We start from the raw sequence: 16581 nt of genomic DNA, 5'->3' as shown, positions 1-16581 counted from the left end.
GCTCCACAGCGACTGGAGCCAAGAAGGCTGAATTAAGACAAGTACAGAGCCAGATTAACCTTGCAACACAGAGTGAAAACCAGATTCATTCCAGGTGGGTGCAGGTTGGTCATTAGAACCAGCTCAGAGTGCCCCCCACGCTCTGCGGCTGGAATGGGAGCCGCCTACGTGGAGAGGAAAGCACTGACACCAGAAGCATTAGCACAGGCACGCTAGAGGCAGAGTTTATTACACTACGCAGGCTAAGAACCCTGGGCAAGATCCCATGGCGTTAAGAACTTCAACCAGCTCTTTATCAAAAAATTAATACCATTGTCAACTCCAGTCTCCTTTGGTCATTACAAAGCAAGAGAACTAGTAAAAGGAAGGTTTTTATACACAGTGGGAAGCTGAAGAAATTCTGTCCATCCCTCCCCTCCCCAGCACAGGTGCAGTGTCCTTTGGCCACCAGGAGCAGCAAAGTATCAAATCTTCACAGGACGGCAGGCCTTGGGGGTCTAGTAAAAGTAATATTGACCGAGAGCTGCCTTTTCTGCCCTTCCCTGGGGAGGGCAATGGTGGCCCCCCTCCCTCTCTGCCCTCAAGTGTAAGGGGATGACTGTGCGTGGGAGTAGGTGAGCTTTCTCGCGCCAGCGCAGACACACAGCATGGCTGGCACGGGTGACGTGGTCTCTGATCCCTCATTTGTACGCAGCAGTCTTTAAAAAAAATATTGTATTATAATCTGAATTTTTCCTTCCATCGTGTTTTGGAAAAGTGTCAATCGTCCGTGAGGTCCTGAACAAAGAGAACTTCCGTGTGGCTGAGTCCAGCCTCCTGCAGCGTGGGGGGGTTGGGCCACTCCTCTGTAGGGAGGCAGGGCAGGACACGGCGAGGGAAGTTGGCCTCAATCTGGAACTTCTCTGGGCTCTCTTTCAAGGAGAACAGGAAGTCATGGATCACCTGGAAGGGAAGCACAGAGGCATTTGCCAATGGAAAAGCAGCATGCAGTAATTCTCAAGTACTCAAACGCCCAGCTGGTGTGGGGGCCAGACCGCTAGTCTCTTAGCGGTCGGAGCGTTTAGTTTGTCAAACACTAAAGACAACCTGAACCCTGCACGAAGACACAGAACCAGACTGCCCACTAGGGACAGCTGTTTTTCAAGTCCCTGCTTGAGGCATGCCAGAGGCTGGTCTCTGTGCTCCTAGGAACTCCAGAGCAGACCCACGGCCTGAGAAGCAGCAGGAAGCCCACGTTTAGGAGGGGATAAGCAGTATTTCAGCTTGACATCTGGTCTTTCCCTCCCCCTCATGCAAGCACATCACCTCTGCCTACTGAGGCTGTAGCAAGGGTGAGAGCGTGGCCACCCCCAGCCTGTCCAGCCAGCTTAAGAATTTGGGATTCTGCTGCTGCTCCAGACATCCCTCGCCTTCCACTCCTGACTCCCCTCACCGTTAATGACTGTGAGAAATGGAATCGCCTCTCCACTCTGGAATCGTTGGGCAGCTTGAAAATGATCTTCACACTCTCTGGGTCATCAGGGTGCGGCTCTGGTGGAAGGCATTCCGATTTGCGCACCTTCTCCTCCTGCAGAGTCTGAAAAGCAACCAAGAAGATCAGAGCACCAGGCTGGCATGGAGCTGGCCTCAATGCCAAGGCATAGCGTGTCCTGCACAGGAGAGGACGCGCCCCAGGAAACCCCCGAGAAGGACGTACGAGGCAGATGCAGGATTATATGAACTCAGCGCCTGATTGGAAACCAGTGGGCAGGCCGACCAGGAAGGGAGGAAGCCCCAGAGTGGGAAACTAGCAGGAAGCAGCAGCAAGAGAGCTTGGAGCCAGTGTTACTGCTGTGCTTCCCAGGAACACTTCCGTCTCACCTGGCGCCGCCTCTCCTCCGCTAGCTTCTGCTGGTGCACCTCTTCTTCCTTCCTCTTCTTCCTCTCCCGTTCCTCCTTTTTCTTGCGCTCCTTTTCCTGATCCGCCCGCAGGGAAGCCAGGTAGGCCTCATCCTGCTGCTGCCGCAGGACCTGTGTTTGGTTTCTCTCCTCCCTGCAAACGTCAGGGAACGAGGGGTGGTTAATATCAACACACCCAGAAACATAGGCAGGGCAGGGCAAGAGGAAGACAATAGCCTTCACAGCACTAACACCTTCCCAAAGGAGGAGCACACAGACGCTGCAGAAGGAACCCGAGTCCTTGGGGCACCTTAGAGACTAACATTTATTTGAGCATTAGTCTCTAAGGTGCCCCAAGGACTCCTGTTCTTTTTGCGGATACAGACTAACCCGGCTGATGCTGCTCTGAAACAATGCAGGTTTCCCGCTCCTGAAGGGGGCTGGGCTCTCTATGGTGACTAGTCCCTGGCATAGATGGCCTCGATTTCAGGCTGAGGATAAATGCACAAACGAGGGCTGTAGTGTGGGCAGGTGCCATGCACACTGCACCCATCTGCTGCAGCTAGTGAGTCCCATGTTTCTTTAGCCCGTTCCTGACTCCCTTTAGAAACCCACAGGTCTGCCCATCAGCAAGGCACACTCTCTGACTGGGGAGCAGGAAGGATTAAGGGACTGAGACACGGAGCTGGCGTCCTATCGGCTCTCAGTCTGAATGGAGCCCACATCAATACCTGGAGGGGACATGTGTCAATGAGGCGGCAGCAGGACATCACAAATGCAGCCTTAACTCAGCAGCACAGCCACCCGGGGCCGGCGACTCCCATACAAGACTGGCTGAAGGTATCAGCATGACTCTGGCCGAAATGCCTGGAGCCCAGTTACGCTCTTAGCCACAGTCAGAGAGTCCAGCAACATCCAGACTTTGCCTGAAAGGTGCCAGCCGCTCCAGACTGCCCCAAACCTCCAGAAAAATGGAGCAGATTGTGGTTACTCATCTTGGAGCAGGAATGTTGCCCAGGGAGACCTCAATTCCCAGAATGCAGTGTAGTCTGAATGTACACATCAGGGCGGTGCACCGCATGCACCAGCATTTCCACTGGCCACTGAATGCATTGCAGAACCAAGTGCAGCACACTCACAGCCCCCCTCAATTAGATCTGACCCACTCCATGGGAATTCCCAACTCCATGAGATAAGTATTACTGGGGCTTCCAGTTCCCAGCCTGGTACCTTTCCAGGCGCTCAGACACCAAGTATGTCTGATTGGCATCCATGATGAATGTCAGCTGGTTAATGAGGTCATCAGGCTGGATGAGGCCTTCTAGTCGTCCCACCACCGTCATTCTGCGATCTTTCAACATAATCATGGCGAGGAATGGGTATGTGTTCTCACGCAGAGCCTGGGACACTGGGAGATGGGCGCAGAAACCACCGTCACTACTGGCTGTCCCAACAGAGAGGCCAAGGGGTCATAAGACTAGAATTGCCTCCCTCCCCAAGCCTCTAGAGGTGGGCAGCTCCTGCGGTCCCGCCAGTCCCTTTGCTGGGCATAGAGACACAGCTTCAGACTCCATGGCTGCCAACCCACTAGTCCGCTCCCTTTTTAGGGGACAACCAAGACATCTGTCAGAGGTGTTCTTCCTGAGACAGTGACACCTCCAAGAGCTCAGTAGCCTGGCAGTCCCGGGTTCAAATCGTGGACCCAGCTGCTCACTCTGTGGGCCACGAAGGATCTAAACTACCACACAACCCCCTTTTGCAGTCTTGGGAAGAGGGCACACATTGTTCAGCACAACCCCCACCAGGCACTCGTAGGACAGGCATCACGGGCTCGGAAAGGATTTAGTGGCATGCTGCAAAGCCTAGTGTGGACTAGTAGGTGGACATTCTTGCCCCACATCCAGTCCTAAGAAGGCCCCTGAGATCTGAGGGGGCGGGAAAAACCCAAGGAATCACCTGTGGCCATTTTGTCTCCAGGCACAACACAAACCACTATCATTCGGCACCTGCTTCCCCACTCAGCCTAACGCCCCTATGACAAGGCCACTGAAGGAAGCCAGCATGCCGACTGCAAAGGAACAACAGCTAACTCTGCTGAGACATGACTGTGAAACAGCCAGTACACCTCTACCCCGATAGAACACAAATTCGGATAGAACGTGGTAAAGCAGTGCTCCGGGGGGGCGGGGCGGCGCACTCCGGCGGATCAAACCAAGTTCAATACAACGTGGTTTCACCTATAACACGGTAAGATTTTTTGCCTCCCGAGGACAGCGTTATATCGGGGTAGAGGTGTATTAAGAGCAGAGGGCTCCTTGGGCTGCAATATTAGTCTCAGATATGGTATGTCCTCGGTTATGCGGAACATGGTCTGGAGTAGCCCCATTCCACTCGGTGTAGTAAGGGATCACAGGCTGGTCTCTGGGGCCTATCACTTACTCACCTGCACAGGGAAATGATCAAGCCTGCAGAACAGACGCACATTGTCTGCAATCCCAATCTGTTTAGTGCAGATTTAACAAGAACCAGGAAGAGTTCAGCAGGGGGACACTCACCTCTGTATCCCTCTGGTTTGTTTGTGGAGCATGCCCAGAAAAGCATCCTAGTGTTGATGAGGGTGATCACCTCCGGGGCACACAGAGTGTTGCTGGAGGAAGAGAAGAGATGGCAGACATAGAGCTGGGTCCCAAACACATGGCCAGTTATTTAAGAAAACGCTCTCCAACCTACCGACAGAATTCGTCTGAATCTTGGTGGTCGTCACCGTGAAGATAAACCAACAGGAAGCGCAGCTCCCGCTTAGCGTCATTCAGCGCCTGGGGAGAGAGCACAGAAAAGCTGGAGTGGGAGGGGCCTGCTGCCCCTTTGGTATTAGGGTGGGATAGGCCAGGGGAAGCAGTTTTTCAATCTAATGTGGTATTAATTGAAGAACTTGCCAGACCTCCCTCCACACCCATGTGCCCAGTGAATTCTCTGCCTGCAGGAGAAAGGAACCCTTGACTGGGCTTTCCTCACTGTTCCTTGGCAGGCAGGGCCTTGGGAGAATGGCAGGCAAAGCACTGCACACCTAGTGACCCAGAAGGGTTTCTCTGGCTCAGCCTGCAGGACTCCCATGGCCCAGAATCGGGCAGTTTTTGGCTCCATTTTCCAATGTGGATGATGTAGGATCCAACCTTCCGACCACATCCATTGAAACTCGTTATTAAGCTGATCTCTGTAACCCCCACTTCTCAGCTGAAACACGTCACTCCGCAAGCCTCTGCTGAACTGGCACTGAGCTGCTGATAGATCACCATAGGGCTGCTGGGCTAAGTTTGGGTTCTAAGTATGGCCCCTTGTTCCTGGGGGCAGGGACTGCTGGAGGGAATGACCTCAGCCCTTGAGTAGAGCTAAGGGATATAGGCTCAGCAGTGCTCTCTGGCACTCAGCCACCTGCTGGGATGGACTCCACAACAGAGGAGTGTGTGCGCATTGGGGCTGGGACTGGAAGGGGGGGGGGCAGAGACAGACACATGTTAGGGAGCCCCTCTTCTTCTGGGAAGAATCATCACCCCAATCCAACAAAAGAGGGATCTATTCTCTCCTTTTACTTCCTGGACTCAAAGGGGCCATTTCCCCAAGTTTCTGAAGTTATTGGGCTAAATTCTGCTCATACTTGCACCGTGGCGCAGCCCCGGTCACTTCCAATGGGGTGTACATCAGGACAGACTTTGGGCCACTACGTCAGCTTATAAAACTGATACTAGCAGAACAAAAGAAGAGGTATGGGTTTCTGAACCACAGAGACTGCTGAGAAACTGCCAGATCAGCTTTGCCTTCCCAGCTTCAATTGTTTGGCACGTCCCTGAGACTGGCGGAGACCCCACCATGGCAAGTGCCTACAGTGGGTTGGACTCGGGTTCCTAATAGGCTCATAATTGAGATCTCCATTACCTCGTTACTGAGTCTGAACATTAGTACTGGACTTTTAAAATGCAAAATGGTTTTTGTCATTCCTCTTTAGAGCCAGTGTGCCAGGCAATACCAGCAAGATAGTCCCACATACCTTTGCACCAACATGCCCTACTGACCTGGCTGTATGTTCCCTGGTAGAAGACAGGGTGTATCCTCCCATATTTTTCCTCAAACATATGAATAAACGAAACAATGTCACCCACTGGGTCCGTGACCCTACTGCGAGGGTCAGGGCGTATAAAACGCACGGCAAACCTAGGCAAAAAGCAAAGGACACTGGAAATTCAGCTTACTGACTTTCTGAAGAACTTTTTCTGGTCAACATTTACAGCTAACACACTGACTACTCCATCTTGAGCACCCTAGAGAAAAACCTAAGCCAGGTAAAGTTCCGTGCTCCAAAGCATCAGCTGATTGCCAGAGGTTATGATGGATTTCCTCACCTGCACTCCCTCCATGAACAGCGCTGCATAAAGGCCAGGTGTATTGTGTGTGTGTGTAAGGTTCAACATCCTCTGAAACACCAGGCATAAGCCACAGCCAGAGACAAGATACCAGATTTAAGGGCTCACTGGTCTTATATTGGCTGGCAATTCACAGGAAGTCGATCAGGCCAAGTCTCTTCCAGAACTGCAGTTCTGTTGCACAGAGGGTTTAACGCACGACTGTTTATTTTAGGCAGCTGCTGGAAGAGGAGATTACACCAGGGAGCAAATAATTACAGCCTGTTGTCTGTGTCTTGGCTCTTTAGACTGTAAGCTCGGAGGCCGGGACTGTGTTACCCTACATGCTTGTTCCCGAGGGGAACCTTTGGGCACTGCCTCAATAGATAGAAGTGTGCCCATTCCTTGTTTGGTCTCCATTGCTTAATATTTAGGAACTGCAAGTGTCAGCCTGATTTCAAGTTAGGATTAAATACATTAGTTTCCTTTACAGATTCAGAAGACACTGCTAGGAATAGAATCAAATCGTAGGGCTGGAAGGGACCTCAAGAGTTCATCACGTCCTGCCTCAGCACAGCGGCTGGGCCATCCCTGACAAAGAGTTTTTCCAACCTGTTCTTAAAAATCTCCATCGCCTATTCCAGAGCTTAACTACCCTTAGAGTTAGAAAGATTTTCCTAGTTTCTAACCTAAAACTTCCTTGCTGCAGATTTAGCCCAATACTTGTGGTCCTACCTTCAGTGGACATGGAGAGCAACTGATCATCGTCCTATTTAGAAGAGCCTTTCACATATTTGCTCTTCTTTTCTCAAGTGTAAACAGGCCGTTTTTTTAAACCTTTCCACATAGGGCAGGTTTTCTAAACCTTTTATCATTTCTGTTGCTCTCCTCTAGACTAGCTCCAGTTTGTCCACATCTTTCCTAAAGTGTGGCACCCAGCACTGGGTACAGCACTCCAGCTGAGGCCTCACCAGTGCGGAGTAGAGCGGGACAGTTACCTCCTTTGTCTTCCATATGACATTTCTGTGAATACACCCCAGAATGACAACTTTTTTCACAGCTGCCTCACACAGTTGACTCATATTCAACTTGTGATCCACTATAACCCCAGGTTCTTTTCAGCAACACCACCATCTAGGCATTATTCCTCATTTTGTAGTTGTGCATTTGATTTTTCCTTCCTAAGTAAAGTACTTTGCACTTATCTTTCCTGAATTTCATCTTGCTGAATTCAGACCAATTCTCCAATTTGTCAAGGTCATTTTCAACTCTAATCCTGTCCTCCTAAGTGCCTGAAACCCCTCCCAGCATATTGTCATCTGCACATTTTATAAGCATACTCTCCCACTCAGTTATCCAAAACATTAATGAAAATACTGAATAATATTGGATCCAGGACTGACCCCTGTGGGATCCAACTAGGTAATCGCTCCTAGTTTGATAGCGAACCCTTGTTAACTACTCTGAGTACAGTCTTTCAACCAGTTGTGCACCCACCTTATACTAATTTAATCTAGAGACATTTCCCAAGTTTGCTTATGAGAGTGTCACGTGGGACTGTGTCAAAAGCTTTAGTAGCTATGATATATCTTGATTTTAATGTTTCCCCCCCATCCACTAAGCCAGTAACCCTGCCAAAGGAAGAAATCAGGGTGATTTGGCATGCTGGCTATTCCTTATAACCCTGTTATCCTCTAGTGTAGATCAATCTCTGATAATTTTCATATGACTTTACATTGTGCCTCTTCATATAACCTTGTGGTGGGTCTACCCACGTGTGACCTCTGTTTTCATGGAACTTTGTATCAAAGCCTCATTTAGAAACTTTGCATTGCCCTTGGTATAATATTATAGCCCCTAAGGATAGAATAAGATAGAAGAAAAATTTCTTTTTGCTAGCAGTAGAACAAGAGCTCTCCCCCCCCCCCCCACTCTTAATCAATTGCCCTGTTGAATGAATGAGGTGTGAATGAGGAAGGCATGGAAGGCAGCACCTCCAGACAGCCTCAACTGTTGGAGAGGGGCTGGGAGCCAGACCCAAGGACAATAAAACGTGTCAAGTGGGCTCATTAAAGACAAGCAGACATACCGACGGCCTCGGGGGTTAGAAGCAAGCACCTTCTTTTGGAAACACCCTCTTTGCAGCATTGGGACAACACTCAAAAGAAAGCAGCACAAAGGACCAATGGACACAGACACAGAGTTTGAATCTGGTATAGATTTGCATAACAGGAAAGCTGCTATAAAAGTGAGGTGTCTTGCACAGGACCCCGGGTCTCGTCTTGTCAACATGGGAGCATCGATCCGGATCGGCAGAAGCCCGGCTCCACCCCCTCCTCCATCTAACTCACCTGGCCAGTGAAGTTAAGGGGAGCAACTAATTGGTAACAACAAGACGGAGTGTGTTTGTGTGTGTGTGTGTGAGTGTAAGTGTAATATATTATATGCATATAATACAGTGTTAATGAATACATGTATTACTAATAAATGTGGCGTTTTGTCTTATTCCCCCTGAAAAGATCCTGTGCAGTACTTTAAGTACAACATTTTGGTGGAGAATGCGAAAGGGGGAGCAAGCATAAAATCCACAGTTATTATAAAACTGGTGTGCACACTGCCAGCTTTAGCAAGCCTGGCACTATAGAAAAAAGAGCGTAAACTTTCAGTTAATTAACCAAACTCTGAAGGATATAGGAGTTTAGGTTTAAATTGTGTTCATAACTGAGCTAAAGAGGAAAACTTAGTGTTTCTCACTCTAATCCGGGGAAGGATTAACCAAACTCTGAAGGATATAGGAGTTTAGGTTTAAATTGTGTTCATAACTGAGCTAAAGAGGAGAACTTAGTGTTTCTCACTCTGATCCGGGGAAGGATTAACCAAACTCTGAAGGATATAGGAGTTTAGGTTTAAATTGTGTTATAGAGGTACATACACCCTCAGCTGTAGCAAGACTGAGCTAAAGAGGAGAACTTAGTGTTTTTCACTCTGATCCGGGGAAGGATCTAATCCGGGGAAGGATTTGTATAATTGGTGTATGAACCCTCGGTGGTAGCAGACCGAGTAATACAGAGGGAAGCTTAGCATCTCTCCCTCTGGCCCAGAGTGGGTTAAAAACATAAGATGCAGATCTTGTTCTGTTAAACCAAACTCTGAAGGATATAGGAGTTTGGGCAGTGTAGTGTGGTTTATGTTTGTTTGTTTTGTTTTGGTAAGTAATATTGTGGTAATTTCACAATTTTTAAAAAAATGTTTAAGAAACGGAACCAGGAAGGGTGGGGGCTAGTTAAAAAGCCCACCCTCCTTGCTAAATTGGTAGTGAAACAAGGCTTGTGCCCATGAAAAGAAACTGTCTATTGAAAAAAGCAGGATCGGGCCCAGGCAAACAATAAATAAAAAAACTAAAAAAACAGGTTGGGTACAGAGAGTTAAAACAGCACTCTCAAATCTTACAGCAGCAGTAACATCAGGAGAAAAAACATTTAAGACCCCAGAAGGGGGCAGACCTTTGGGACCCCTCTGGAGATTGGGACGGGGGATATTTGGGATATTTGGGTAAATTCCTCCTCCCAGGGCCAAAATGCCATTGAAACAGTTAACAACAGTGCCTGCTTCTGCCTCAAATCTCCAGGCCATGGCAAAATGGCTGGAAATTTTAAAACAGAATTTTATTTTTTCTAAATGGAGTGTTAACCCCCTTTTACTAAAAGAAAGGGAGGATTTACACTCACAAAAAATGCACCACTTAATCAGCATTTGTGCAGCCCCAAGTACCAAACACACTGTGGCAGAGACCAAGCAGGTTCTGCCAGGGTGGAAGCACTGTGCTAATTTGTTTCCAAGCTTCTATCTTTCAGGCTCTGAACCGGAACATCAGGAGAGCTGGTACCAGCTGAAGAGTTATAAAATACCATGGTTATAGTGTCATGACAAAGTCTGTGTTCAGTGTTCTGTGTTGCATGTTCTGTGTCTGTCTCTAGTGGTGTCCTGTGCTAGCATTGGGTCTAGAAAAAGAGGGGATACTACACTAGACAGGGCAAATGTCTTTTCCTCTCTCTACTTCCCCCATGTCCATCCAATTTATCAATCACCCCTTGTGTCCAAAAGACTTTGGTCCCCAATGCATCAGGTTTATTTTTTGTTAGGTTCTCTTATAGTCATTTTGTTGTTAATTTTTGTTATTAATACATTTGTATTGTTAGTTACATTTGCTTGTATTATTATTAATTCCACACTTTGCTCTATGCACTCTGGTTCTACTTCCCCAAGCCCTAAAGGGCAGTTCTTGGGCCCCCATAACCTGTAAGACCTTGGCCCATAATTGTATGGCCCCATCTTTCAGGTCCCCAAAAACCTCTAAGAACAACTGTTAAAAATAGGGAATTCTACAACATTTTAGCAACTGAATGTTAGTTTAAGTCCAAATCAGCTTAACCTTGGATAACAACTGTGGTACTCCTACAAAATCTTATTTGTTGTGTGTGCTTAAGAAGGTCCTGACCTCAGTGACTTTTATTGTTTGATGGCTATTGCAGCATCAAACTTGGGCCTCATTTTGTTTGTCAATGTACCCAATTATTGTAATGGTAATGGTTTTGTTGTATTTCCAATTATTATAATTATAATTGTTTGCATTTGTGTTTATGTTATATCTGGTGTTTAGTCAATTGTAATGGTTTTAGTTATATTCACCTGGTTATAATTGTTTGGTTTGTTTGCAACAAATACAAAAGATTTATATGGTGACCACTCAAGAATTGTTCTTGAGAGGTCAAAAGGGGGACAATGTAGATCAATCTCTGATAATTTTCATATGACTTTACATTGTGCCTCTTCATATAACCTTGGGTCCTGTGGCACCTTTGAGACTAACAGAAGTACTGGGAGCATAAGCTTTCGTGGGTAAGAACCTCACTTCTTGCATCTGAAGAAGTGAGGTTCTTACCCACGAAAGCTTATGCTCCCAGTACTTCTGTTAGTCTCAAAGGTGCCACAGGACCCTCTGTTGCTTTTTACAGATTCAGACTAACACGGCTACCCCTCTGATTCATATAACCTTGTGGTGGGTCTACCCACGTGTGACCTCTGTTTTCATGGAACTTTGTATCAAAGCCTCATTTAGAAACTTTGCATTGCCCTTGGTATAATATTATAGCCCCTAAGGATAGAATAAGATAGAAGAAAAATTTCTTTTTGCTAGCAGTAGAACAAGAGCTCTCCCCCCCCCCCACTCTTAATCAATTGCCCTGTTGAATGAATGAGGTGTGAATGAGGAAGGCATGGAAGGCAGCACCTCCAGACAGCCTCAACTGTTGGAGAGGGGCTGGGAGCCAGACCCAAGGACAATAAAACGTGTCAAGTGGGCTCATTAAAGACAAGCAGACATACCGACGGCCTCGGGGGTTAGAAGCAAGCACCTTCTTTTGGAAACACCCTCTTTGCAGCATTGGGACAACACTCAAAAGAAAGCAGCACAAAGGACCAATGGACACAGACACAGAGTTTGAATCTGGTATAGATTTGCATAACAGGAAAGCTGCTATAAAAGTGAGGTGTCTTGCACAGGACCCCGGGTCTCGTCTTGTCAACATGGGAGCATCGATCCGGATCGGCAGAAGCCCGGCTCCACCCCCTCCTCCATCTAACTCACCTGGCCAGTGAAGTTAAGGGGAGCAACTAATTGGTAACAACAAGACGGAGTGTGTTTGTGTGTGTGTGTGTGAGTGTAAGTGTAATATATTATATGCATATAATACAGTGTTAATGAATACATGTATTACTAATAAATGTGGCGTTTTGTCTTATTCCCCCTGAAAAGATCCTGTGCAGTACTTTAAGTACAACACTAGGTGCTCACAAAATGATTGTTTCAGAATTTGTTCCAGTATCTTTCCAGGTATTGAAGTTAGGCTGACTGGTCTATAATTCCCTGGGTCCTCTTTGTTCCCCCTTCTCTAGTCCTCTGCGACCTCACCCATGCTCCGTGAGTTCTTGGAGATAATTCTTCTCTGAAATCTACTTTCTACTATACAACATTCATTTGTTACTAACTTCTATGTTCTAGGTCTCCAAGACACAGAAACCAGACAACGCTACAGAGAACTTTGAAGTGTGAGTATTTGCTTAATACAAACCCTGATGGTCTTATTAGATTTAACACCAAAAGCAGCACAGCCATACTTGGAGTTAGATTTTGCTTTGCTACAATCAATAAACAACCTGCACAAAAAAGTACTTACCTAAATATATCAAGTAATGTGTAATAGGTAAATCGGAATGGAAGCATTATCAAGTAGTAACCCCATCCCAACAGGCCCTGAAATTACAAACAAAGTGTTAGGTATTTATCCCTGCCCCATGAGACACAGTAGTGCAGATAACCCTCTATCCAGCATCAAACACGCTGCAATATATGTGAAACAGGCAGTGTGGTCTAGTGCTCTGATCTCAGGCCTGTAAGCTAGTGACTTGCTGGATGACCTCAGGCAAGCCAAATCTTCTGAGTAGTCACCAACAGGTGCCTCACTTTGAGAGCCCAACCTGAGACATTTTAGGCACCCAAAGCCAGTGACCACTTTTCAAAAGTTGGGCTTTAATCTTCCATCTCACTTTCCCTACCTGTGAAATAAGGATAACAGCACTTACTCATCTTACAGGGGTTCTGTGAAGACTGAAGTGTTATACAAGTGCTACATATTAACCATCTGCAGTCAGGTTAATTGACATCTTATACTAGCACACATAAAGCAGACCACATCAGTTCAGCAGGCTGTCATACAAATAGATGGTTCTACAGCAAGAGAGCATTCTAGCTGAATTGGGACAACTGAATTGGAATTCTGCTCTGCCCTCACTCCAAGCTATATGGGCAGGAAGGAGTTTGTTGTGTACTAGTGATAAATACCAGAAAGGAAAACATCCAAAGTAGTAATGGAGAGGGTAAGAACAGTTCTGCCCAGGGAGCTGCACTGTTTGTAGCTTTCAGGAGAAAATATTTAGAAACAAGAAAGCAGATCTGCTAAGGAAACGGAGTTCCTTTCCCTGTTGATGGATTTCTTTCCTTCTTCAGAGATATCACCCATTCCACACAACGAGACAAACCCAAACTAGTAAATAACTTGCCCTTGGTTGTGGCCTTGAAACAACATAGCTGTAGATCCTGTGGTCGGCTGTATTGACCTGCAGCGGCCGGGATGGAGGTGGATTGAAGACACTTGGGACACCCTCTTGCTCATTCAACCGGTCCTGTACAGCTGCCTATCATAGGAGGAGCAGCAAAAGGAACCCATCAAAAGTTGCAATGGATACGTGCAGGTTAGAGAAAATACACTGGTTCCATTCTGAAGTTTGTGGTAGGTGTTAGTTGTCTCTATGCCTAGAGCACTGGACACGTGCAACTTAACACATCAAAATAAAGTAACTGCTGCCAATTTCCAGACTAGGTGTTTCCAAGGGGTCTCGCATTTGTACAACACTGAGCTTACATGGTGCTGTACAGTTGGAGAGCTGTGCCAAACAAGCAATCTGTTCATAGTCCTACCTCCCAGTCTAGAGGCTCAAAGCGGTAGTATAGGAAAAAATGCAGGCACATGGCAGGAGGTCATCAGTGGAATGTTAGGCGCCATTAGGAAAGGGATAGATTAAGAGAGAAAATATCATAATGCCATTATATAAATCCATGGTTCACCCGCACTTGAATACTGAATGCAGTTCTAGTCATTCCTTTAAAAAAGGGATATCCTGGATTTGGAAAAAGGGCACCTAAAGTGATTAGGGGGATGGAACAGATTCCACGTGAGGAGAGATTAGAAAGACTGGGCCTGTTCATCTTAGAAAAGAGACGACTAAAGGAGAATATGACAGAGGTCTATAAAATCATGACTGGTGTGGAGAAAGTGACTAGGAAAGTGTTATTTACCCCTTCCCATAACACAAGAACCAGGGGTCACCCAAAGAAATTAATAGGCAGACTGTTTAAACCAAATAGAATGAAGTACTTCTTTACACAACGCACACTTAGCCCGTGGACCTCGTTTTCAGGGGATGTTGTGAAGGCCAGAAGTATAACTGGGTTCCTAAAAGAACTAGATCAGTTCATGGAGGACAGGTCCATCAATGGCTATCAGCCAAGATGGTCAGGAATGCAACCCCCTGCTCTGGGAATCCCTAAGCCTCTGACTGCCAGAAGCAGGGACTGGATGACAGGGGTGAATCACATGATAATCGCCCTGTTCTGTTCATCCCCTCCGAAGCATTCGGCAACGGCCACTGTCAGAGACAGGATACTGGGCTAGATGGACCATTGGTCTGACCCAGTGTGGCCGTTCTTGTGTGTCATGATCTAAGTGGGTGTTAAGAATGTTTTAAAAGGCGTGACAGAACTGCATGCATGTTGCCTGGAAGGCTTGTAGAGGTGTAGGGGACTGCATGGTTGAAGACGCTAAGACTTAAGAGTGGTTTAGAGGGGTGCTTGTAAAGTGTGCAAGAGGAGTAGAGGTAAATGGGAGCAGAGCCACAGAAGAGGTCAGTACAGAGATTCAATATGGCAAAAAAAAAAAAAAAAAAAAAAAAAACCCAATTTTGGCAGCTTCATTCTAAATGGATTGAAGTGGTAACAATAATGAGCAGTTTTACAGCAAGTGTGATTGGGCTGAATTCAGTTCATAGCTATTGTGAAGTGGGAATTTTGGTAATATTTTTCTGATTCCACTCTGGGCCTCAGTGTCCCTCTGTGCTTTGCACTGCTATGCACGGAGTGTGAAGGGTTAAAAAGCTCTTGGAGGAGAGCAGGGGGACATGAGGTGAGTGCCTCACACACCTGTCTGAGTGTTGAAGGACTGGCTGAAACCAACCCATAGCAATAGAGCATGTGGAAAGACAATGGAAACCCCAATCACTAGCACGTTCACTGCTAGCAACCAGCAGCCACGAGGAAAGAGATTTCCCCCAACCCCTCGGCAGAAGAGCAGAGCAAAGGCCCCAGGTGGAGAACAGAGGGGAAAGGTGTCATGTGGCTGGGTTAAGAGCTGGCCTTTGGAGTGACACTCACCTGGCTGGGACCAAGGACAAAGGGACAGAGACAGGAAGAAAGAGCTTCGATAGCAGCATTGCTGAAGTGGCCAGGTTGAGCTTTCTCTTAACCTTTGCCTCTCTTTGCTAGCTTAAGGACTTTCCGATGCTGTACGCCAGGTGACTGTGTGGAAAAGGTCACCTGGGTAGTTGCAAATACTCACTGAGAGTATTGCACCCTGAAGGGGTACAGTACAAGCCTCCCACAGGAGTCTGGCTGGGCTGGATTCGCTGCAGGGAGCCATGAAGACAGACAGAGATCGCTGATGCCTGAAGGACCAGTTTTGGAATCCATGGGCCTGCCCCCGTGGAATCACGTGGGTTCTTGGGGGCTGGCATACTAAAGTGGTCACTTCCAAGGGACTGGGTACAGGCTGGGGCATAGACCAGACCCTGGGGTCGGTGACAGCTTCCATCATGTTTCCCAACATTAGCAAGGTCTGAATGCATCCACTAGGGACGTGTTTTCCGATTTACACTTGGAGATCAAGAAAAAAGGAATACGAGATAAAGAACTGCAATTTAGAGAGTGGAGGGTACACTCAGTTCAATGCACAACTCAATATGAATGGAAATTGTGAACAACCACAATTAAATGAGACCACCTAAGATTCTTAACAATAAGCAACGGAATAAAGCTTGCTGGGGTGGGGCTGATCAGGAGCTTGGAGATTACTTTTGACGTGTAAGCACGATGGTTTTATAATATGACCTTGATTATAATTACTCATGTCACTACAAGGATCCTTTAAGAAAGAAAATTCTACTTTGAGAGCCCCACAGTCATTCAGACTCGTCATCTAAGTTGCTGGAAAGAAAAAAGTGCCTCAACTATAATTCTAACTGGTACCTCTATGTTCCAGTTGTGTTGCTCCAGGGTGTCACGACACTGGTCCATAGACTCTATGCCAGTCAAGTCCTGGTGAAGGAAGGAAAAAAACAAAGGATGAGTGCTAAGGAAGTGTAATATTTCTATAGTTCATTGCTGTATTTGAACAGAGGCGTGTAACCATAACCAGCCCCTTTCGTTTAAAAAGTTTCCCCTCCCAATTCAGCACTGATTGCTTCCGGCAGTTGCTCATGAAAATCATGCAACTTTTGTAGGTATTCTTATTTCTTCTGTGAAATGCTGAATGTCAGCAATCCTCTCAGACAGGACTTTACATTCTCCCACTACTAAGCGATCCCCAGCACTTCTGCAAGTTAGGTAAGTATCTTACCCATTACCAGCTTCTAGGCA

The 16581-nt window shown here is 46.9% G+C and overlaps 1 protein-coding gene and 1 long non-coding RNA gene across 2 annotated transcripts in view; both read right to left on the bottom strand.

Moving 5' to 3' along the window:
* Positions 1-202: 202 nt before the first annotated feature.
* FAF2 (Fas associated factor family member 2) overlaps positions 203-16581 on the bottom strand; it is a 32203-nt gene continuing 15824 nt past the window's right edge. The window contains exons 2-11 of the mRNA XM_005282275.4: positions 16192-16260; positions 13395-13529; positions 12512-12588; positions 5949-6087; positions 4609-4694; positions 4434-4525; positions 3109-3286; positions 1861-2032; positions 1433-1576; positions 203-942 (exon numbers count right to left, since the gene is read on the bottom strand). Of these exons, the coding sequence (XP_005282332.1) occupies positions 760-942; positions 1433-1576; positions 1861-2032; positions 3109-3286; positions 4434-4525; positions 4609-4694; positions 5949-6087; positions 12512-12588; positions 13395-13529; positions 16192-16260 (1275 nt within the window). The 3' untranslated portion in view covers positions 203-759. The remainder of the gene's footprint in view (positions 943-1432; positions 1577-1860; positions 2033-3108; positions 3287-4433; positions 4526-4608; positions 4695-5948; positions 6088-12511; positions 12589-13394; positions 13530-16191; positions 16261-16581) is intronic.
* On the bottom strand, positions 10640-11460 carry LOC135973211 (uncharacterized). Its single transcript, XR_010589952.1, has 2 exons — positions 11329-11460; positions 10640-11115 (listed from the first exon to the last, which is right to left on the bottom strand). It is a non-coding gene; the product is annotated as an uncharacterized LOC135973211 (long non-coding RNA).

Source organism: Chrysemys picta, chromosome 8 (assembly GCF_011386835.1).
Source record: "Chrysemys picta bellii isolate R12L10 chromosome 8, ASM1138683v2, whole genome shotgun sequence".
NCBI classification, from domain to species: Eukaryota; Metazoa; Chordata; order Testudines; family Emydidae; genus Chrysemys; species Chrysemys picta.
The sequence above is the reverse complement of the archived record's forward strand: the minus strand, read 5'-3'. Positions and strand labels throughout refer to the sequence as shown.